Raw genomic sequence first — 23,871 nt, forward strand, 5'->3', positions numbered from 1 at the left:
AGACAAGAGGTGAATATAGGCACAAGGGAGAGGCACAAGGGACCAATATGGTTAGTTGAATCCTGCTTCACCAGTTAAACCTTGGTTTTACATGTGAGCAGATTAGAACCAACAGAAGAGACCCCCAACTCAGTCTGTGTGTGCTGAGATGTTGGGTTCTGAATTGTAACTAGCTGGGTGACACTGGAAGTCAGTTGCTTAAGGATCTGAGCCAGCACCAACAGAAACATGTTCCTGGGCCTGCCAGCTGCTGTGTGTGCCAGGCAGGAGAGTGACTGCTGGAAAGCATCCCACCCTGAGGGTGAGTTTCCTCACTGCGGCTGGACTGGAAGTGATCATGGGTGCAGCCGCTGCCACTCTCATGAAAGTAGGAGCCCCCAATCCAGTGCTTAATTTGTAATGAAAGAGGTGGCAGCGCTCAAGCAATTTGTTTACATTCATAACTGATGCAGCAAGCCCAGAGGTGCTGGGGCTCAGCCCTGGCACAAATTAGTTACTGATCCAACCCTGACTGCTGCTCATACCCCAGTGCTGCGGGCACCCAGAGCCCCACTGACAGAGACCCCTAGAGCCTAGCGTTTCCAAAGCCTGGGGTCAACAGACAAAGTGCCCCACTACAGGGGCCCAGGGCCCAGCCACGCACTGTGGCCAGTGCAACCCTGGAGCCCCCAGAAGAGGTACCGCTGGGGCCAGCACGGCATCAGACCCCACCCTGGCCCTCCATGCAGCCAAGCCGGGGGAGGGGTCCTCAGGAGCTCTGGGGCTGCACGTGCACCGCCCACCTGCGAGGAGCCAGGGCAGAGCCTAATGCACAGGCTGGAGTGCCCGCCCCCCTCGGGGAACCTGGACTGCACCACTACACAGAGCCGGCGCGGGGGGGAATGGGAGCCCCTGGCGGTGACACCGCCGAGAGGGGCTACAGGTGAGGCAGCGCAGACCTCACGCCCACACAGGTGTACCTTCCCGCCTACTCGACTGCACGCCACCATCTTGTGAGGCTGGGAGCGCTCCGCGCATGCGCAGTGGCGCAGCCTCGCTCCCCTTGCCTCTGCCCTTCAAAAGCCGCCAGGCGGCCGGAGCCCGGCCCCATAGAGGGAAATCGCGGTGGGTGGGGACGGTGCAATGGCGGAGAGTAATGAGCTGGCTGTAAGTGTTCTCCACTGCCGCCCCGGTTCTTCCCCCACCCTAGGAGCCCAGAGTCTCCTGCTTTGGGGGCGTCTGGGGCAGGGGAGGGCTCCCTCTGTGTAGTGCGAGGACAGGACATCCCCTCCTGGACAGCTGCCCTGCCCCGCCCCGCCCCAGCCCCACCTGTAGCCCCCTGGCCCGCCTGGCAGTCACCCCTTGGGCTGCTGCAGCTGCTCTGCCCCTTGGCCCTGCAGGGAAGGGGGCTGTTACCAGCCACCAGGCTCAGGGCAGCCGCTGGCCCTGGCAAGTGCCCCAGGCAGGAGAGCAGCGAGGCTCGTGGGTGGGGAACTCCCAGCTGGGGCAGAGCTGCTCCCCTTGGCCCTCGGCAGGTCCCCTGGTGCGGTGCTGAGTCAAGTGCTCATCCATGCCCAGCCACTGGATGGGGCTTCTTGGGCTATGGCTGTGTAGCCCCAGATGACAGGTGTGACTTGGCCGCTCAGTGGCTCCAGCCCTGCTCTGACTGGTCAGGTCAGTATCTTGGTCCCCTCGTGGGATGGCTGTCCTGATGTCTAGTCTGGAGTTTGCTTTTCCTAGCTCATAGCCTGGTCCTTGGTTTTGCTTCTCAGCCTTTCCCAGACTAAGGCTGCTTGTCCCTGTTTAGAGCCTAATGGTATGAAGCCAAAGGGCTTCTTCACGGTGCTGAGTCCTCTCAGCTCCTTTTCATGTCCTACAGATTCAGCTACTGCTTCTGTGAGGCTGGTTCTCAAATCCACCCTCTCCTCCTTCGTCCAAACTCCTCTTTCTAGTTGCCTCTTGGGCACTCCTCTGGGATGTCCCACCGCTACCACCTCCTCATCAGGACAGAGCTTCTTACTGTTCCCCTATCAGGCAGCTTCACACCTCTCCCCATCCCCCAGGCCTGTGATTTGGGCAGCCTCTTGGCTCTTCTCCCCCATGTCCAGCCTCTTGCTAGAGCCTGTCTCCTGTCTAATGTCCCCCTTTCCCTGCTGTCCTCACAGCTAAACCCTTCTTTTTGTAGTGGTCACTTCTTGCCTTTATCACAGTAACATCCTCTCTGGCCTTCCCTCTTCCGCTTCCTGGAGTCTGTCAAAAATGCTGCTGCTGAAGATCCTTTGTTCTGCTGTTGCTCAAACTACATCACTCCCTCCATTGGCTCCCTGGTTCACTGCATCAGATTTGCACACCACCTCCTCTGTGCCCAATATCAGCGGGGCTGCCTCTGACCCCCTTGATGGATTCATCTCGGCCCCTTGACCAATATAAGTTCTGCAGAATCTCCACTTTCATTTTAAGAAAAACTTCTTGCCCTCATGGTTGCCAAGCAAGCCTTCTAAATGGGACTTGAGCAAGACCAATGCACAATTGTCCCCGAGTCAGTAGACAGTGTTAGCTTTGAGGGGCATGAACTCCCCCCATTAATATCAGTGGGGCGATAACTCTTAAACCTACCAGTGATACTTTGAGAGCTAGCTTTTCACGCAGTGCAGGTGCAGCACTGGGCTCCTAATTTGTGCAAGTACAGCAGTTGTGTGTACAAACTGAGGAAATGCATGTACCAATGGCCAGTTCAGCAAAAGGACAGACATAGCATTGTTTCCAACAGCTCTGGCATTGCTTTTCCACTCAGTGACATGCTGTGTGCAACAGGTGCTTTACCGGCTGAGACCCTGGTCCTCCAACTTGTACCATGTGGGTGGATCCTGTGCCCACACAGAAATCTCTTAAAGTCCACATGGATTCTCTGAGTCGCTGAAACAAGTTGTAGGCTCGGAGCTTCTCAGTTAAGTGCTACTGAAGCAGGCTAAACTTCCCATTGATTTCAGTGGAGCAGCTGAGAGATTAAAAACTGGTAGACTAAGTTGCCATCACCCTTCCAGCTAGTGCCTTGGAGGTGCCAGGGGTCTGGGGTTAGCAGTAGGGGCTGTCAGAGATCTCTAAATACCTGCTGTTAGCCAGCAGGACATGCCCCATCTGGGGCTTGGCTAGAGGGAGATCTTTGTCTATACCGTGGCATTAGTTCAGTACCCCTTCTTTGGCTGGGGGAGGAGATGGGTGCTCATCCCCCTCTCTGGCTTGGGGCAGGTCAGGATGTTTGTCTTTCCTTACTAGCTGGCTCCCAGAAGGGGAAGGAACGCCCTACTCCCCATCTCGCTCTGTCTCCTAGATCCTAGAAGACTACCTTCTGGCAGAAGATGCTCCTTTGCTGGAAGAAATGGCGGAGGAAGATGAGGAGATTGACCTGTACAATGAAATGACATTTGGGTTAGGTAGGGCTTGGAGGATCAGGAGAGGATGAGCAGAATTTGGAAAGAGAGGGCAGTGGGGAACATGAAGGTTGGGCAGCTGGAGTGTGACTTGGGCTTGTTGGGAGGTGTTGATGGCTGGGGCTTGGGGGATCACTTACGGGAGAGATCCCACACCTGGGGAGTTGTTCTCTGGAGCCGGAGGCTCAAAGGTCAATTTCCCAGCGTCTAGCTCCCCTGTTGGTCCGGGCAGCATCTCCCTCAGTTCAGACTAGGCAGCGCCACAGGCAGTGGAGCTGCTGTGCAATCCCCCAGCTCCCTGCCCCTGATTGGAACCCTCCTTTCTTAAAGATCGAGACTCCATGGAAGAGGAAGTGGCAAAAGCCCCGGCTCCTCCAGATAAAGGCCCCGAGCTGAGTCTTGTGGGCAAAAATGAGGCTGCGGTGGTGGCAGCGGTAGCAGTGGAGGATGAGGATGAGTACAAGGTCACTGAGCAGCCTGGCCTGGGGGCAGAAGAAGAGCAGCCCATGCTGGAGGACATGGAAGAGGCAGGGGAAGAAGGTGAGGCAGAGCCTGGGGCTCGGCATGATGACTTTGCTGACATGGAGGAGGAGATAGGGATAGATGAACATGAGGAGGAGGAGGAGGAGGAGGAAGAAGAAGAAGAGGAGCAGCATGATGAGGACAATGAGGAGCAGAATGATTTGGGAGACCCAGCAGTGATGAGAGCTGTGCACAGCAAGCCCACGCTGGAGGTGAGACAGGCAGGGGGGCTCCAGAAGGGCATGTGGGTTTTGTCCTTTCTCCATGAGTGTCTGGGGAGTGGTGCTGTTTCCTCCCAGCTCTCTGGGCAGGGGGTCCCTCCCTCCCATATGCAGCAGGAGTCTCCCCATTAACTTCAGCAGCCCCTGCGAACTGAGAAGATACCAACTGAGGTGGTGAGGGGGTCTGCTGTGATATGGCCATGTGCATTGCCCCTTCCTCTCACTAATCCCAGGGTCAGCCATTCTGGGACTGAGGACAGATCTCCCCCATGATGGCAGTGAGTGACTCCCCACTCTCTCTGGGGGCAAGTCCCCTTTCCTCTCCCCCAGGTCCAGAGGGAGGCAGGGAAGCTGAATTCCCCAGATCCCAGGGAACGAGTGCAATTTTTCTGTCCCCTGCAGAGCCTGGACTCAGCAGTTCTCGACAGCAGGATTGGCTCCACCTGGGGAGAGTTCGAGGGCGATGACTTGGTAAGAGTGAGGTCACCTCCCCCTGCCTGACCTGGTTCATGCCTGTCCCCTTCCCTGGAGTGCTGCTGGCGGGGGGGGGGGGGGGAGATGGAAGGAGCTGGGGGCTCCCCCACAACCAGTGCTCCTGCACCTCACAGCATCTCCTCTAGGGAGAGGGCTGGGACTGGAGCAATGCGTAGCTTCAGTTGATGTCCCTGTACCTGCAGCACCCACTGCTGGAAGAGACTGGGGTGAGTGGCTGGGAGCTCCTCTGATAGTTGTAGCTCCTACAGCACCTCCTGCTGGAAGAGGCCAGGCCTGGAGTAGCTGTAGGTTCACCCACAGTGCTTCTAAGCCAGGGGTCTCAAACACCCGGCCCACGGGCTGCATGCGGCCTGTGGAGTTATTTGCTGCAGCCTGCCAAGCTCACCGCCCTTCCCCACCCCGAGTTATTTTCTGCTGCTGCCAAGCTCCCCTCACCTGCCGCCCCCTCCCCCGCCAGTGTGCCGTGTCCCCGCTCCTCTGCCTACCTCCAGGTGCTTCCCGCTGCCAAACAGCTGTTTGGCACTTAGCGCTTTCCAGGAGGGAGTGGGGGAGGAGCGGGGAGCTGTGTGTTTAGGGTGACCAGATGCTAAATACAAAATATCGGGACTGCCGCAGGGGGTGCGCCTTTTCAATTGTTACACTCACCCGCCACGTTTGATGGTGAGAAACAAATCTTGCCAGCGAAGAAAGAAGTACCCGCCGCCGAAGTGCTGCCGAAGACCCGGACGTGCTGGGTGAGTGTAACCATTGAAAAAGCGCTCCCCCCGCCTGTCACTGCTGCCTAAGGGGGGAAAAAAAAAGATGTACCCAAAACAAAATATCGGGACAAATGGCGTCCCGACCATACTTTGGTCGGGACGCTGGATGAACTGCTCAATATCGGGACAGTCCCAATTTTATTAGGATGTCTGGTCACCCTATGTGCGCTCAGGGGACGAGTCGGAGAAGATGCAGGGCAGGGGCCATGATTTGGGGAAGGGGTTGGAATAGGGGCAGGGAGGGGGCGGAGTTGGGGTGGGGACTTTGGGGAAGGGGTTGGAATGGGGGCAGGGAAGGGGTGGGAAGAGGTGGAGGGGGGCTTTTGTATCTTTATATGTAAAGGTGTCAGTAATGTGGCCCTCCTGGTGATTTGAGTTTGACATCTCTGTTCTAAGCTGTTCTCTGCTGCGCCTCCTGCTGGTAGATGGGACTAGAGCTGTTCTTTTCTTCCTGCTCCCTCCACCTTTGCTCAGTGGGTCTTTCCCTCAAGCCTAACTCCCAGTCCCTTTCAGATGGCTGCAGATTCATGCGCATGGACCTCGTCCCCAAGCAGCATCCTGTCGCGCCATATGCTGGAGGTGAGCACCGCCCTTTGCCTTCTCCCCGTATCCAGAAGAGGGCATCACTGGGCACTGGGAGCATGGAACCATCCAATGCTCTGGAGCCATCAGGCTGCCTAGGATGGAGGTCTCCTCCTCCCCAACCTCCCGAACATCTGGGGGTCCAGAGCCCAAACCAAAGGGCTTGCTGAGTTTCAGGCAGGGGCTGGTACATGGGACTGATGGATATGGTGGGGGACTGTCCCAAGGGTGGGTGGGAGCTGGCATGGCCTGTGGGCAGAGGGCTCTTTGAGGCTGAAGGTGCTGTAGGAACATGGAAGGGTTCCAGTCCTGGCGGCAGATGGAGAATGGGCTTTGGTGGCCCCAAAGGAGTTTGGAGGCATGGAAGAGGCTCCTCTGGCCCATCCCCCTTAGGTGGGGTTGGTGCAAAGTCTTGTGGGAGAAGGGACTGGCCCTGCAGAGCTCCTGTGCCCTGCTAGAGCCAAGCTAATGCTGTGGTAGAATTTGGAAGCTCTGTGGGGTGGGCATATCCCCAGCTGCAGAGCTCCTTGTGGGCACAGGAAATCCAGCCAGCCCTCTGGGGAGTGTATCAGCTCCACAATCCCTCTAGCAGCTACACAGCTGGAGGTGCCCGTGCCCATACACAGAGCTCGCCCCTAGTCCCGCTCCATTGTGACTCCAAACCCCAGAGCTGGCTGGCTGGCTTTCTGGCCTACAGGCAGGTATATGCAACTGCTTTCTGAAGCAGGGATTGTCCAGCCATGTGCCCACCCAGGCTCACATGGGCCTGGCCTAGGGGTGACCCTAGGAATGTCTGCCCTGTCTCACTGCTGATCCCTTTAGTGAGCGCTCCCAGATCCCTGGGATTGTGGGAGGCTCGAGGGCCCATCTCACCTGGTTTGGGTGCAGGCAGTGCTGGCTGAAATCAGTCCTTGGGGCTGCCAGGGTTGTCTCCATCCAGCAGTGGCCCGGTATACCCTGGGGTACAGCGGAAAGGCTCTCTCTTTGTCTCTCCTGTAGGACAAAGCCATTCTCCAGGCATTGGACAGGGGCCCCCCCATGTCGCATATGAACCTGGACTTCCTTGTTTCCCCAGCGCAGAGGGGATACCTGGGCTCCCCTGGACTCAAGCGCCCAGACTTCAGAATGATGTCCCCGAAATCCTTCCCTCAGCGCTTTATGCGGCAGGTAAAGTGAGCTCCCACCTTCTGCCTCTGCCTTCTGCCCTTCATTCCCCTGCTCCTGTGTCCCTGCTATTCCTCTGTTGGTTCTCTCCGCCCTGTGACACTTTGGGGTCGCTCTGCCCCATGCTGAGCCAGCCAGTGCTCTGGGCCATCCTCACAGCAGTGCTGCTCCAACAGTGTCTGTCTCGCATGTGCTATTTACACCATTGATGCTGAATGCAGCAGGGCGAGCTGCAGGGCAGGGCCTGATGCTGGCCCAGTCTGTTAGCCTGCCACAGCCCTGCTTCCAGTATCAGAGGGGTAGCCGTGTTAGTCTGTATCCACAAAAACAACGAGGAGTCCGGTGGCACCTTAAAGACTAACAGATTTATTTGGGTATGCCCAAATAAATCTGTTAGTCTTTAAGGTGCCACCAGACTCCTGCTTCCAGTAACATTCCTGTCTCCTGTCCCGCAGCAGTCTCCCATGATGCCCCGCTCCATGGCCTCCTCTCGACCGTACACGCCGCCACGCAGAGCCTCGCCTCTCTTCACCCCCAATCAGGTAGCACCCCAAGCTGCTTCCTGCCTCCCAGCCCAGGACCTCTCAGGAAGCTTTGGCCATTCCAGTCTGCACCTGTACATGCGTCACAGGAGCTGCTGGAGCTGATCAGCCCATCTCCCACTGCGGCAGCGCCAGAGAGTTTGGGGAAGGTGTCAAGGCCTATTGACCTGGTCGCTAGCACAGCTCTATGCTGGAGGGAGGGAGGGAGGGTGTGTGTTCTGAGCAAGCCCTAGCCCAAGGAATCTTTCTGCCCTGAAATGGCAGGATCAGCCCTTGGGACTTCATCCTGGTCAGTGTTACTGCAGGTGCAGCTGTCTGGTCCTTCTTAGTAACTTCATAAGCTGTTCTCCTCCACCAGGCAGTTCCACAGGTGGTTACATAAAGAATCACTTCCTTCATCCATCTCAAATGCTCTGCCTTTTAATTCCAAGTGCCCTTTTCTGTTGTCTCATGGAGAAAGGAAATAGTCCTCTGCAGAGCCATTCTCTTACAGATGTCTCGTCTCTTCTTTCTAAGCAGCGTAGCCATCCTCAGTGTCTCCTCCTCTGAGATCCTGCCCCCACCCCCGACACATTCTCACTGTTGAGGGTGTTCCTCTGGAGCCATAGCCCTTGTCCCCCGTGCCTCACTCAGTCCTGCTGCCCCCTGTTGGATGAGGTGGGCAGCACCAAGCACAATACACAGTGGAGGAGCTAGAGAGTGGCCTGGGGCGTATTGTGTGGAGAGGTCGCTCTAGGCCTCAGCCAAAGCCCCACCTTCAGTTCCAGCCATCATGCTTTGGAAAAGCCAGAGTAGGGTGAGGTTGACAGCTGAGCTGCAGGGGTGAGCAAAGGCCTGAGAAGTGAGAGCCCTGGGTACGTTCAGCCTAGAGAGATGATCGGCCCTGCAGACCAACAGGGAGATTAGAGAACAGCATGGACAGGGCAAGCAGGGACAGGCTGAACCAGCTGCAGGACACAGGGCAAGAAGAGTATTTCTTTAGGAGCCATTCAGGGCCTGGACCTGGGCCCCACGTTGGGCACAGTTACCCCTGGAGTATGGGTGGAAGGGGATCAGACTGGATCCCTGGAGCCCACTAATAGGTCACCCGACTCCTCCCCTGACCATCTCTGCTGGCTTGGCAGCATGATGCTGAAGTCCCAGCTATGGTCTGTGTAATGGGACTGAGGACAGGATCCCACCGGGGCCTCGAGGAACAGCTGGGAGCAGGAATTTTCAGACCTGATGGGCAACTAGGGCAATGTCTGTCAGTCAGTCAGTAGGGGGTGCTGTCCACATGCCATCCTTCCTGACTGGAGATGGACCTGCAACAAAACTCCTCCCATGCAGCACTGGGCACTTCCTGGCCATGCCTGGCAGTTGTGGGGGAGAGGGGTGAAGGAGCTCCGTGTTGCCATGCAGCCCGTGCCGCTCTCATCGGCATGCAGCAGGGTGAAGAGGACGAGGCAGCTCCACTACAGCATGCAGGGGGGGCAGGGAGGAGCCAGCGTCTCTGGCCATGGGGCATTCCACTCCTCCCTAGTGCCAGATGAATGAAAGAGCCCCACATCCATCCTGGGCCTTCAAGGGCTCCTGGGTCTCTTAGTTAGGGGAAGGGGATGCTCCGGCTCTGGAAACCTAACCCTTCTCTCCTCTTTCAGAACTCGGGGTATGTGTCTCCGACCCCCTTTAGGCCCATGTCACGCAACATCAGCACCCCAATGCAACCCCTGGCTATGCACTTTGGCCCCATGTCTCCCTCTCTGGAGCCCCCTCTCTTCTTCAGTCCGCCAGCCGGCTGCCAGCTGAAGTTCAGGTACCATGGAAGGAGGCAGGATCCCTGTGACCCAGGGCTCCAGCCTTTCTGATCTCCACACTGATTGTGGGGGCAGGGAGGGCGGCTTTCCCTGCTAACTCCACAAACCGGGCTTGGGCCCAAGTCTGGTGACTGAGGTTGGATTATATAGCTGGTGCATGCTCTGAAATTGGAGCTGGGCGCCAGGGCCCCTACCAGAGCGGGACTAAGGAGGCATTGTGGCCTGTGAACCCCAAAGAGATTTGAGGTTCCATGTTGCAGCCCTCGAACCTTATGGCTAAGGATTCTGCAGGGTGGGAATAGAACTGGTGCTGCTGCTCCTTAATTAGCCAGCAGGCTGGCTGGGACATTCCCCTGGATCCTCCAGGAATGGGCCCAGGTCACCCCCAGGGCAGTCAGGGGAAGAGACAGGGCACCATCCTGCAGGGCCCCTTGCAGCTCCAGATGCAGAGCCCCCAACTCTGGAAGGCAGTAGCCAGCCCTGAGTCTGGCCTGGTGTCAGCCGCCCCTTTGCCCCCAGGCATCTTCATTACCATATCCTCTATCAGCCCTTCCTGCTGCTGGTCTCATCCCCACCACGTGCCTTTCATTGCAGTGTGCCCAGTCACATGACCCAGCTGCACCCTCAGCATCAGCGGATCCTGAATCAGCGGCAGCAGCGAGGGCAGGCGCAGAGGTGAGCTGGGGGGGCGGGCAAGGAGGAAAGAGACTGGGGGCTCCTGTAAGGAGTTTGGGAGGCACAGCTGGCACGTGGTGAGATTGGCACAGACCTGAGCCTGGCACCCTGGTGCTCTTAGCTGTGTGGGTGCAGCTTGCTGACGGGGTCCAGATGTTTCACTCCCGGCTACTCCCTGCTCTCTTGAGGTTGCGGTGCCTTTCCAGGGCCTCCCCTGGAGCTTTTTCAGCTAGGGACCTGGGGGGCAGCTGAGCCCTGCAGGAGATGGCACTAGGCTGTGAGTGCCATGCCCAGGGCGAGGAAGCTTGAGATGTCTCCCTCTGGATGTTTGTGCCTGTGCCCTGCTGTGATCCTGGTCATGTGTAGGGGGTTATGGAGCCCCAGGCTGGCTCACTGTGATCTGGGCCGGAGGTTGTGTATAGGGGATTACGAAGCCCCAGGTTGGCTCACTGTGCTCCATGGTCTGCAGTTGGCATAGAGCATAGCAGTGGCCTGAGCAGCTGGGGCCCTGTGATCTGTCCCAGGCCCTGTGCACCTGCTGCCTGTAAAGGGGCACCTTGCCCCTAATGTGGCACCAGTCGGGGGGTATCTGGCAGTGCCTGCTCTGGATCCCCCTGCCTTCCAGACCTCCACCCAGCTGGGGACCTGCCCTGGTGCTGGGGTAACTCTGTCCCTGGGGCCCCCCACATATCGGTTCCTCAGCCCCAGTCTCCCCGTGCTCCTCCCTCCATGTACATTGCTGGAAATACTTCCATTGGAGGGGTGTGGCCTGGCCTTCCCCAGGTTGGGCTGAGGCCCAGGCAGATCTGCTGAGGGTGCTGCGTGGGCAGGGGGACTCGGGTGTGAGAAGCAGCTGGAGAGAGGGTCAGCTCTATATGAGCGGGGGCTCTGCCCATGATTTCTCACCTGTCCCTCCCCCCCCCCCCCGGCACTGCTCCAGGGTGAAGGAGCTGACCCACCTGGGGGGAGGTCAAGAGGGGGTTGGCCTGTGCCAGGTGAGCAGCACAGCGGCTGGAGGGGGAGCAGCCAGCAGAATCATCTCAACCAGAGGACCTTTCACCTCCTTGTGCTCAGTGCCCTCCCACCCATCCCAAAGGCCCTTATGCTCCCCAAATATTGGTTCCTCTCTTGCTAGGCCTTCCCAGGGCCTGTGTAGTCCCTCTGCTACCACCCACATCTCCAGGCAGAAGCCTGATATGAGCCCATTAATTGATGGGGGGTTGCCCAATGGGAGTAGCTGGTTGCCGCAGGTGTTCCCCAGGTGGAGTCCCCAGGGAGTAATGCTGGGGGGTGACTCCTGCCCTGCAGCATCTCCCCCAAGAAGGCATGGTCCCTGAAGGCGGATCCCTATTCTGGGCTCATGACACGCAAGGAGAAGGATTGGGTGATCAAGGTGCAGATGATACAGTTGCAGAGTGAGAATCCTCACCTGGATGACTACTATTACCAGGTGAGTGGTGGAGTGGGGGTGGCAGGACCCATCCAATGCCTCCTCTCCCTAGAGTGGGCAGAGATCTCCCTAGCTGGGTGGGGCTTGGGTTTCCCCCACAGCTCCAGCTGGGCAGACCCCACTATCCCCAGGCTGCTCCCCAGCCAGGTCAGTTCTGCCCCACAGGATGCACCACTGCACAGCTCTGCCCCAGCTGTTGGAGTGGAGGAGGGTGCTTGTGCCCTGTCCTGATGCTGGCCATTCCCAGAGCATGGGGCCTGGTGAGGAGGATGCAGAGGGGCAGCCAGGAACCCTGGACTGAGAGTCGAGGCAGGAGAATTAGACTGGCCAGATTGGCCCCTCCTGGTGCAGAAACCCACTTGGGGCAGATGGACCAATTAAACTGCTCCCCACCCCAGAAGGAGCCCCGGGGCTGATGTTGGACTGGGTGGAGCCCTTCCCCCGCTTTGGGCCACTGCAATGCATCGGATGAAGTGAGCTGTAGTTCACGAAAGCTTATGCTCAAATACATTTTCAGCTCTGAGGTGCCACAAGTCCTCCTTTTCTTTTTGCAAGGGCATCATAAGCTTTGAGAAGGGGGCGAGGGGTAAAACCGAAGTGCCTCCTCCCTCTCTGGGGCTGGCTGCTGCAGTGGTGAGCCAGCTGCCCTCTTCTGGTGCCACAGAAGCCCCTAGTGGGCAAAAGGTGTAATTGCATCACCACCCCAGCAGAATCTGTTATTCTGCAGGGGACATGAATTCAGGTCTCATGTTTCTTTTGTTAAAAAGTTGGGGGGGGAGGGGCATAGACCCCTAGTCCCCTGGTGCCAGTGGCCACGGCTACTGCAGTGCGCTCAGCCCCATAGCAGGCCTGTGCCTGGCCTGCTGCCTCCTCTCACAACTGTTTTGCCGTCCTGTCCTTCACAGGCCTATTACCACAGGCTGGAGCGGAAGCAGGCCGAGGAGGAGCTACTTGGAGGGCGCAACAAGCAGGAGCCCCCTAAGCTGGTCACACCGTACATCCAGAAGATGGAGATCTATGATTCTGGTAAGGATGAGGGGAAGGGCACTGCCTGAGGCAGGCAGAAGGGGCCTTGGGTGGGTTCTCAGCATGTCTGCCTCTCTTTCAGTGGTGCGGATTGCAGGCTCGCTGGGCCAGGTTGCTGTGTCCACGTGTTACAGCCCCCGCAGGGCAATCGACGCTGTGCACCACGCCCTGCAGGAGGAGGTATGTATGGGGCGGCCGTGCTCCCCGAGCCTGCCCTGGCCCTCTGTGCAGCCACTCAGTGGGAACTTTCTCAGCTGCCTTAAAGCTTCTTGGAGGAGATTGGGACCCCTGCCCCCTTCTGTAGCTGCTCTAGCTAGTGAGTCTCCAACACCCATGGCTCTGGCTCTGTCACTGGTGAGATTAGCCCAGCACTGGGGATGGGGCAAGTAGCTGGGTCAGGTGGGGTCAGCTCCTGGGCTTCACGCAGCTTGACAGGGGCCCTTTGAAGTGCTCCCCATGTGGGTTGCTCAGTGTCCTGCTGCCATCACATCTGATCAAGCCTAGTAGTAGCTTGAGCAGAAAACTGTGGCCTGGAGACTGCTGTGTCTTGCAGTGGCTGTAACTGGTTGTCTTCCCTTCTCCCCTCTGGATCTGAAGGCTGCGGGGAACCAGCGACTTCGGGCACTGCACAGAATCGAGAAGGTGAGAGGGCGCCTTGGGCACCGCCATGCCTTCAGGGCAAGACGTTTCCCCTCAGCTGATGTGCTGGGGGGAGCAAGGGCAGGGGAATGGCAGCAGTGGAAGGCGGGTTCATTAGAAGCTGGATATCGGCTCCTTCCAACTTCTGCAAGCCCTGTGTGGCCTGGAACTTGGCTTGTCCAGCATCTCAGGGCAGAGATGCTTGTGGGGAGGGTTTTGAGAGACGAGTCCGACAGCATCTCAGGGCAAAGCCAGGGGATGTTCTGTGGAAGGTCCCAGCTTGCATGTGGCTTTGGTGCAGACATGCCTGCTCTGCCATATTCATCTGCCGCCTTGAGCTTAGGGCACGGGGCTATTCTGAAGAAGGTCAGATAGTCAGTATGTTAGTGGCTGTGGACAGTGGATCTCTGGCTTCTCTGAGTCCCCTGCAGAGTTCACAAGTCCATAAGAAGCTATGTATTAGAGAAAAAAGAAAAGAAGTACTTGTGGCACCTTAGAGACTAACCAATTTATTTGAGCATAAGCTTTCGTGAGCTACAGCTCACTTCATCGGATGCATACTGTGGAAACTGCAGAAGACATTATATACACAGAGACCATGAAACAATACCTCCTCCCATCCCACTCTCCTGCTGGTAATAGCTTATCTAAAGTGAAGCTATTACCAGCAGGAGAGTGGGATGGGAGGAGGTATTGTTTCATGGTCTCTGTGTATATAATGTCTTCTGCAGTTTCCACGTATGTAACCGATGAAGTGAGCTGTAGCTCACGAAAGCTTATGCTCAAATAAATTGGTTAGTCTCTAAGGTGCCACAAGTACTCCATTTCTTTTTGTGAATACAGACTAACACGGCTGTTACTCTGAAACCTATGTATTAGAGCTAGTCCAGGAGACCCAAGTGGCTGAGTGAGCACCCCTGGCTGATGGAGGTCCTGGATCCCTGCAGTGAGGGTGGGGTGAGACTTACCTGAGGGTCGCAGGTCCCTCCCCAACTCCAATGGGCAGTCTCTGTTGTAGGTAGGAGCTGTGGCTGGGATCTCTTGGGATGTCCTAGCTTCTTGTGTCTCATAGTCAGTCTCCTTGTCACAGGCCGAGTGCTGGGGGAGGAATATAGAGTGTAGGGCTACTGTCTATCCAGAGAGGCTCATATGGGATCTCATTATTCCTCCCCCCTTCATATCTACTGGGGCTCATATGGGATCTCATTATTCCTCCTCCCTCCCACCCACCTACTAGCTTCTCTCCTGCTTCCCCAGATGTTCCTGCAGCTGCTGGAAGTGGAGGAGACTCAGCGAAAGATGAGCCTGCTCCCTGAAGAGCAGCACCCTCGTTTCCATGAGAAGAAGAGCCATGAAGTGGGTCGCATCTACCAGGCCCTGAAGATCAGGGCATGCGACAGTGAGGAGTGAGTTTGCTGGTGCACATTTGTGCACCGTCTCTGTGCACAGCTGGCCCTGGGGAAGGGGGCAGAGGGGCCATCTGGGGAGGGTGGCAGGTACCAGCCCCATGGCGAAGTACGCCCCTCACCCAAGGAGATATTGTTAGAACAGCAGATCTCTTGGGCCAGATGGGAACGCCCTGTTCCCTGTCACCTGGCACTGGTGAGTTTGGGAATCAGATACATTCCTGTCTGCAAACTCAGTGCTCCTCATCCGGCTGTGCCACATCAAACACTCTGGGGCTAAGCCAGCTACCCACCTGATGGGAGCCAGATCCCCTGCTAGACACTGGGGCCCTGTGCTGCCTTCTCCTGGCGGCTACTTCCTTCCCACATCCAAGCCATGCAGGATCCTGTTGAAACTCCCCTGCTGGAGGCACAGGCCTGTGCCTGTAACCCCAGGTCCCCACTTTCCTGGCAGCACTTCCCGCTGCCAGTGGAGTAAGGGTAGATGGGAGGGTGCTGGGTCCTGTGGGGTCTGGGCAGCTCAGGGATCTCCCACAGGGAGGCGGAAGACGAGTTCCTGCAGGTCCTATGTGTGCGGAAGGGGAAGAAACTGACTGCGCGGCTGCTGCCGCACCTGGCACGGGAGCAGGCAGAGAAGATCCTGGTCACTGTCACCCGCCACCTGCCTTTCCTCATGAGGAAGGACGTGCTGGATGAGGTAATGGCCTGCTGTGGATAGGGAGAGGCAGGTTGGGGCACCACTTCCCCCTCCCCCATGTCACTCCCCTGGAGCAGAGCAGGGAATTTGCCCTCCGCATGCAATCCAAACTGGGCCCTAGATCCTAGAGGAGCCATTCTGCAGGCACCATAGAATCATAGAATATCAGGGTTGGAAGGGACCTCAGGAGGTCATCTAGTCCAACCCCCTGCTCAAAGCAGGGCCAATCCCCAATTTTTCCCCCCGATCCCTAAATGGCCCCCTCAAGGATTGAACTCACAACCCTGGGTTCAGCAGGCCAATGCTCAAACCACTGAGCTATCCCTCCCCCCACCAGGTACTGATGAACTGGAGGGAGCTCAGGAGAAGGCCTCGACCATTGTAGGAAACTGGGGAATGAGAGAGGGTTGGCATGAGGCAGAAGGGTCTGCCTGGGCAGTGTGTCTAAGGCTGGGATCCAAGTGCCTGGCATGGGTGAGGGATACAGGGTTATAACTAGGGCAATGGGGAGAAGCTGGGAAAGCGGGGATGTAGCCAGGGCTGCAGGGAAAGTCCTGGCTGGGCATGGCCAGGCTGTGGCCTAGTCTGCAGATTGCGGTGATGGCGGGTCCCTTGTTCGACTGGTCCGGGGAATAGACTGTAGGGTGCAATCCTGCCCTGGCCCCAGGCCTATGGCTGGAGGATCTGTGGTGTGTGGGCCCTGCTTCTGGGCTGGGAGGGGGGCACTTTGTTTACACCTGCAGTCGCCCACATGCACTTTCCTGTTTCAGTTGGGAGGGGCAGGTCTCCTGGCCCTGGGGAGCACTCGATAGCGCTCCCCAGTGTCCCCTGTAGGGAGTAGGGGTTGAGCCCACCTGTATGGTGTTGGGTCTGGGGGCTGGCTTTAACCTTGCTGTCTCCCCTCTCCCCATGCTGGTGTTTAGTCCCTGCCTGTCCTGTATGGCCCCCTCAGCGAGATGGTGGGCCGGATGACCTTCAGCGAGCTCATCGAGGTCCTGCAGGAGCTGACCAGGCCGCTGGCTGGCTCCACCGAGCTGCCGCTCACCATGACCTTTAAGAATCAGGTGTGTGGGGCTGGGTAGGGCAGGAAGCGGGGTCCAGAATGGCCTCTGGGAGGGGAAGCCAGTGAGCTCAGCGCTGTCCTGGAGGATGAGATTCTGCACCCCTCTCCAGGCACTCTGGGGTGGGTACTGGGCCCTGCGGAGGGCACACTCCCTCGGGCTGGGCCTGGCCTGGCTGTGGCTGCCGTTTCTAACCCATGGCCACTCCTGTGCTTCCCCACAGTTCGGGATCTCGCTCCTGTACGCCCTGCTGAGTCACGGCGAGAGGCTGCTCTCCTCCGACATGCCACTAGAGCCACACAGCGGGGACTTCGAGAAGTGGTGAGGGGTCACAGGGAGGGATTTGGCCCAGGCAGCGCCCTGTGGGGAAGGGTCTCTGGGTAGCACACAGCATGCCGTGTTGACTAGCACCGGGAGGGGGGGGGGGCAGCCAGGCACTCACTGGTGGGTTTGTCTCCCTAGGACGGACACAGTGTTCCTGGTTGCCAGGGAGCTGTCCCAAGTGCCCAAGACCGCCCTGGTGGAGCCTCTCTTCCTCCCCAGCAACCTCCTATCTTTGTTCTGCCGCTACCTGGACAAGCAGACCATCCACCACCTGGAGGCCAAGATGGAGTGAGTGCTGGTCTCCTGTGCTGCGCTGCGGGGCTCCTGGGACACTGGCTGTAGCCAGGCTGTAGTAGCTGTCGTGCTGACCAACGCCCATGGCTGCCCACAGAAGGCGTGCCAGAGCTGCCTGGGGCAGTCACTGGCTTCCCCTGGGCTGTTGAGGCAGGAAGGGGTGTAGCTCTCCTGTCAGGAACACAAGCCAGGCAGAGTCCTTCCGAAGTGGGAAAGAGATGAAGGGTAACTCTGCTAGGTGGGCCTTCAGGCCTGTTGGGCCTGGATCCTCTGGAAGGTGCCTGGTATTGTGGCTGTCTGAGCTTTGCCCGTTCAGGCTGCCCAGTAACCTCCCAGCGTGGTAGCAGGAATGTGAGGGGTGGGCAAGCATTGGCCCAGCCCAGGAGCCTTTTGGGGCCCTGTGAGTGGCTTGTGGCTTGGCCAGGCTGTCAGCATTACACAGCCATCCCGGTCCCCTGGGACATCCTGGCTCCTCCTACACCAGGGCAGCTCCTTGGTCCAGTCATTTCAAGTGACTGGTTTGTTGTCTGTCTTCCCTGCTGGGGGCTGCCTGGCATCTGCTGCGAGGGAGTCGTCACATGCAGAGGGGCCAGGCATGTTCTTATAACACATGCTGATGGTACCAAGCAAGAGGCCCTTGTAGCAGCATAGCTCTGTCCTGTACCAGACGTGGTCTGGGCCAGGGAAAGGGGAAATGACTCCCCGGTGGCAGGTGGTCTGTTACAGTAACATTAGCTGGGGATGAAGCGAGAACAGCCCCTGAATGCTGCCAACCCAGAACAGTGGGCATTAGAGCATGGGGCCTGCAGGGGCCATATCCCAGCTGGTGCATTAGCCCATTCCTAATAGGCTGGTCTTGCCCTGCAGGTGCTCCCCTCTGCCCTCGGAGGCTGCCATGCCATGCTGAGACCTCCCAGCCCTGGGAAGTGGATGAGACCAGCTTCCTGGGCAGCAGTGCCTATCTTTTCTGAGACGCACAAGCAGGGGACATCACCTTGTGACTTTGTTTCCAAATCAGACACTATCCCTGGCACAAGGGGACTTTGTGTTTTTTGCCCCAGCACCGGGAGGAGCAAGACTCAGGGTCTGATCACAGCCCTCTCCAGCGCTGGTGTCTGGGGGCACAGCACAAGGGACACGGGTAACTTATTTGGGCCTCGCCCCGCAGAGGCAAGCACTGGAGCACAGCGGGCACAAGGCAGATCTGTACAGTGGGCACGGGGAGCACCTGGTGGCGGGCAATTGAGGTTGACTGTGTACAGCACTCGCTAAAATAAAGGCGATTAACAAGACCCCTTGGCCTCGGTATGTGAAGTCTCCAGCTTGGGCGAGCCCCCAGGGTTCTGTGAACAAGGAGTTGGAGTCACAGGGCATGGAAGTGCAGCCAAGAGACCACATGCTCCCACCAAGCTCCTGACACATGGCTCCTCAGCAGCTGCTCCGTCACACACCTTCTCTGTTTGGGCACAGCTCTGGTGTGTGCAGCCCCCACAGAGAACCTTCCTGGGCCAAACCGCAACAGTTTTGTGTGTTGGCATGGAGTGGGGCATGTGGATAGACTGGCTGCCCGAGCTCCAGGCTCTGCAAACGACCGATCTAACTCCTCTCTCTCGGATGCAGCACCGAGGCAGGTGCACAGAATGCCAGCTTATGTTGAGTGGTCTGTTTGGGGTCAGCCTGGAGAACAATCAGTGGTGGAAAACTCCCATGCTCCATCTACTCTGGACACAACAATGAGCTGCCACTCTCAGGTTTCCTGTCATCCTAATGGGATAGTCCCTCCTCACTACCTGCATGCTCTGATCAACTGGGAATTAGTTAATGATGCTGGCAGTTTAAAGGTGATCATTAGGCTTCAGAGACAGCTATCCAGGGAGCTGAGTAGAAGCAGTTCAGATGTGTCCCAAACTTACTGTCGCAGGCTGTCTGCAGACTCAGGCAGATGGCACTACACAAATTATATGTGGGTCACAGATTGAAAGTTTCCTTCACAACCATGAACTTAATTTTATAATGAAAGTTGAAATTCTGGAGCCTGGGACTAGACCACTGGATCAAGACTCAGGGTATGTCTACACTACGGAATAAGGTCGAATTTATAGAAGTCGGTTTTTTAGAAATCGGTTTTATATATTCGAGTGTGTGTGCGCCCACAGAAAATGCTCTAAGTGCATTAAGTGCATTAAATCGGCGGAGTGCTTCCACAGTACCAAGGCTAGAGTCGACTTCCAGAGCGTTGCACTGTGGATAAATATCCCACAGTTCCCGCAGTCTCCGCTGCCCATTGGAATTCTGGGTTGAGATCCCAGTGCCTGATGGGGCTAAAACATTGTCGCGGGTGGTTCTGGGTACATATCGTCAGGCCTCCCTCCCTCCGTGAAAGCAAGGGCAGACAATTGTTTCGCGCCTTTTTTCCTGAGTTACCTGTGCAGACGCCATACCACGGCAAGCATGGAGCCCGCTCAGGTAACCGTCACCGTATGTCTCCTGGGAGCTGGCAGACGCGGTACGGCTTTGCTACACAGTAGCAGCAACCCATTGCCTTCTGGCAGCAGACGGTGCAGTATGACTGGTAGTCGTCCTCGTCATGTCCGAGGTGCTCCTGGCCACGTCGGCTGGGAGCGCCTGGGCAGACATGGGCGCAGGGACTAAATTTGGAGTGACTTGACCAGGTCATTCTCTTTAGTCCTGCAGTCAGTCCTATTGAACTGTCTTATGGTGAGCAGGCAGGCGATACGGATTGCTAGCAGTCGTACTGTACCATTTTCTGCCGGGCAGGCAAGAGATGAGGATGGCATGCAGTCCTTCTGCACCGTCTGCTGCCAGCCAAAGATGTAAAAGATAGATGGAGTGGATCAAAACAAGAAATAGACCAGATTTGTTTTGTACTCATTTGCCTCCTCCCCTGTCTAGGGGACTCATTCCTCTAGGTCACACTGCAGTCACTAACAGAGAAGGTGCAGCGAGGTAAATCTAGCCATGTATCAATCAGAGGCCAGGCTAACCTCCTTGTTCCAATAAGAACAATAACTTAGGTGCACCATTTCTTATTGGAACCCTCCGTGAAGTCCTGCCTGAAATACTCCTTGATGTAAAGACACCCCCTTTGTTGATTTTAGCTCCCTGAAGCCAACCATATAAGCCGTGTCGTCAGAAGCCCCTCCCTCTGTCAGAGCAACAGCAGAGAATCATTCCGCGCCCTTTTTCTGTGCGGACGCCATACCAAGGCAAGCATGGAGGCCGCTCAGCTCACTTTGGCAATTAGGAGCACATTAAACACCACACGCATTATCCAGCAGTATATGCAGCACCAGAACCTGGCAAAGCGATACTGGGCAAGGAGGTGACGTCAGCGCGGTCACGTGAGTGATCAGGACATGGACACAGATTTCTCTGAAAGCATGGGCCCTGCCAATGCATGCATCATGGTGCTAATGGGGCAGGTTCTTTTCATGTGGTGGAACGCCGATTCTGGGCTCGGGAAACAAGCACAGACTGGTGGGACCACATAGTGTTGCAGGTCTGGGACGATTCCCAGTGGCTGCGAAACTTTCGCATGCGTAAGGGCACTTTCATTGAACTTTGTGACTTACTTTCCCCTGCCCTGAGGCGCATGAATACCAAGATGAGAGCAGCCCTCACAGTTGAGAAGCGAGTGGCGATAGCCCTGTGGAGGCTTGCAACGCCAGACAGCTACCGGTCAGTCGGGAATCAATTTGGAGTGGGCAAATCTACAGTGGGGGCTGCTGTGATGCAAGTAGCCCACACAATCAAAGATCTGCTGATATCAAGGGTAGTGACCCTGGGAAATGTGCAGGTCATAGTGGATGGCTTTGCTGCAATGGGATTCCCTAACCGTGGTGGAGCCATAGACGGAACCCATATCCCTATCTTGGCACCGGAGCACCAAGCCGCCGAGTACATAAACCGCAAGGGGTACTTTTCGATAGTGCTGCAAGCTCTGGTGGATCACAAGGGACGTTTCACCAACATCAACGTGGGATGGCCGGGAAAGGTGCATGATGCTCGCATCTTCAGGAACTCTGGTCTGTTTCAAAAGCTGCAGGAAGGGACTTTATTCCCAGACCAGAAAATAACTGTTGGGGATGTTGAAATGCCTATATGTATCCTTGGGGACCCAGCCTACCCCTTAATGCCATGGCTCATGAAGCCGTATACAGGCAGCCTGGAGAGTAGTCAGGAGCTGTTCAACTACAGGCTGAGCAAATGCAGAATGGTGGTGGAATGTGCATTTGGACGTTTAAAGGCGCGCTGGCGCAGTTTACTGACTCGCTTAGACCTCAGCGAAACCAATATTCCCACTGTTATTACTGCTTGCTGTGTGCTCCACAATATCTGTGAGAGTAAGGGGGAGACGTTTATGGCGGGGTGGGAGGTTGAGGCAAATCGCCTGGCTGCTGGTTACACGCAGCCAGACACCAGGGCGGTTAGAAGAGCACAGGAGGGCGCGGTACGCATCAGAGAAGCTTTGAAAACCAGTTTCATGACTGGCCAGGCTACGGTGTGAAAGTTCTGTTTGTTTCTCCTTGATGAAACCCCCCGCCCCTTGGTTCACTCTACTTCCCTCTAAGCTAACCACCCGCCCCTCCTCCCTTCAATCACCGCTTGCAGAGGCAATAAAGTCATTGTTGCTTCACATTCATGCATTCTTTATTCATTCATCACACAAATAGGGGGATGACTACCAAGATAGCCCAGGAGGGGTGGTGGAGGAGGGAAGGAAAATGCCACACAGCACTTTAAGCACAGCACTTTAAAAGTTTACAACTTTAAAATTTATTGAATGCCAGCCTTCTGTTTTTTGGGCAATCCTCTGTGGTGGAGTGGCTGGTTGGCCGGAGGCCCCCCCACCGCGTTCTTGGGCGTCTGCGTGTGGAGGCTATGGAACTTGGAGAGGAGGGCGGTTGGTTACACAGGGGCTGTAGTGGCAGTCTATGCTCCAGCTGCCTTTGCTGCAGCTCAACCATGCACTGGAGCATACTGGTTTGGTCCTCCAGCAGCCTCAGCATTGAATCCTGCCTCCTCTCATCAGGCTGCTGCCACATTTGAGCTTCAGCCCTCTCTTCAGCCCGCCACCTCTCCTCCCAGTCATTTTGTGCTTTTCTGCACTCTGACATTATTTGCCTCCACGCATTCGTCTGTGCTCTGTCAGTGTGGGAGGACAGCATGAGCTTGGAGAACATTTCATCGCGAGTGCGTTTTTTTTTCTTTCTAAGCTTCACTAGCCTCTGGGAAGGAGAAGATCCTGTGATCATTGAAACACATGCAGCTGGTGGAGGAAAAAAAAGGGACAGCGGTATTTAAAAAGACACATTTTATAAAACAGTGGCTACAGTCTTTCAGGGTAAACCTTGCTGTTAACATTACATACATAGCACATGTGCTTTCGTTACAAGGTCGCATTTTGCCTCCCCCCACTGCGTGGCTACCCCCTCAACTTTCCCCCCTCCCTGTGGCTAACAGCGGGGAACATTTCTGTTTAGCCACAGGCAAACAGCCCAGCAGGAATGGGCTCCTCTAAGTGTCCCCTGAAGAAAAGCACTCTATTTCACCAAGGGGACCATGAATTATATCTCACTCTCCTGAGGATAACACAGAGAGATAAAGAATGGATGTTGTTTGAATGCCAGCAAACATACACTGCAATGCTTTGTTCTACAATGATTCCCAAGTACATGTTACTGGCCTGGAGTGGTAAAGTGTCCTACCATGAAGGACGCAATAAGGCTGCTCCCCAGAAACCTTTTGCAAAGGCTTTAGGAGTACATCTAGGAGAACCGCGAATGCCAGGGCAAAGTAATCCTTTCACATGCTTGCTTTTAAACCATGTATAGTATTTTAAAAGGTACACTCACCAGAGGTCCCTTCTCCGCCTGCTGGGTCCAGGAGGCAGCCTTGGGTGGGTTCGGGGGGTACTGGCTCCAGGTCCAGGGTGAGAAACAGTTCCTGGCTGTCGGGAAAACCGGTTTCTCCGCTTGCTTCCTGTGAGCTATCTACAACCTCATCATCATCATCTTCTTCGTCCCCAAAACCTGCTTCCGTATTGCCTCCATCTCCATTGAAGGAGTCAAACAACACAGCTGGGGTAGTGGTGGCTGAACCCCCTAAAATGGCATGCAGCTCATCCTAGAAGCGGCATGTTTGGGGCTCTGACCCGGAGTGGCCGTTCGCCTCTCTGGTTTTCTGGTAGGCTTGCCTCAGCTCCTTCAGTTTCACGCGGCACTGCTTCGGGTCCCTGTTATGGCCTCTGTCCTTCATACCCTGGGAGATTTTGACAAAGGTTTTGGCATTTCGAAAACTGGAACGGAGTTCTAATAGCACGGATTCCTCTCTCCAAACAGCGATCAGATCCCGTACCTCCCGTTCGGTCCATGCTGGAGCTCTTTTGCGATTCTGGGACTCCATCATGGTCACCTGTGCTGATGAGTTCTGCATGGTCACCTGCAGCTTGCCACGCTGGCCAAACAGGAAATGAGATTTAAAAGTTCGCGGTTCTTTTCCTGTCTATCTGGCCAGTGCATCTGAGTTGAGAGTGCTGTCCAGAGTGGTCACAATGGAGCACTCTGGGATAGCTCCCGGAGGCCAATACCATCGAATTGTGTCCACAGTACCCCAAATTCGAGCTGGCAAGGCCGATTTAAGCGCTAATCCACTTGTCAGGGGTGGAGTAAGGAAATCGATTTTAAGAGCCCTTTAAGTCGAAATAAAGGGCTTCATCGTGTGGACGGGTGCAGGTTTACATCAATTTAATGCTGCTAAATTCGACCTGAAGTCCTAGTGTAGACCAG

At 56.3% G+C, this 23,871-nt stretch overlaps 1 protein-coding gene across 6 annotated transcripts; it reads left to right on the plus strand.

Annotated features, from left to right (window-relative positions):
- Positions 1-872: 872 nt before the first annotated feature.
- Positions 873-18,352, plus strand: PATL2 (PAT1 homolog 2). 6 transcript variants are annotated; one of them, XM_073361442.2, is made up of 19 exons: positions 1,045-1,146; positions 3,311-3,413; positions 3,741-4,144; positions 4,556-4,624; positions 5,920-5,985; positions 6,988-7,155; positions 7,608-7,694; positions 9,335-9,489; positions 10,085-10,165; positions 11,474-11,615; positions 12,521-12,641; positions 12,724-12,821; positions 13,239-13,283; positions 14,538-14,686; positions 15,224-15,383; positions 16,307-16,447; positions 16,668-16,765; positions 16,907-17,056; positions 17,930-18,052. In XM_073361442.2, exons 1-19 carry the CDS (start codon positions 1,123-1,125, stop codon positions 17,967-17,969), a joined length of 2,301 nt encoding a protein of 766 aa, XP_073217543.1. In that variant the 5' UTR covers positions 1,045-1,122; the 3' UTR covers positions 17,970-18,052. The 6 variants fall into 6 exon arrangements, with proteins under 6 accessions (XP_073217538.1, XP_073217543.1, XP_073217535.1 ...); XM_073361437.2 differs by lacking the exons at positions 1,045-1,146; positions 16,668-16,765 and adding an exon at positions 873-922 and having other exon boundaries at positions 17,930-18,352; XM_073361434.2 differs by lacking the exon at positions 16,668-16,765 and having other exon boundaries at positions 17,930-18,352.
- Positions 18,353-23,871: the final 5,519 nt, after the last annotated feature.

Source organism: Lepidochelys kempii, chromosome 10 (assembly GCF_965140285.1).
Source record: "Lepidochelys kempii isolate rLepKem1 chromosome 10, rLepKem1.hap1, whole genome shotgun sequence".
In the NCBI taxonomy this organism is placed as follows: Eukaryota; Metazoa; Chordata; order Testudines; family Cheloniidae; genus Lepidochelys; species Lepidochelys kempii.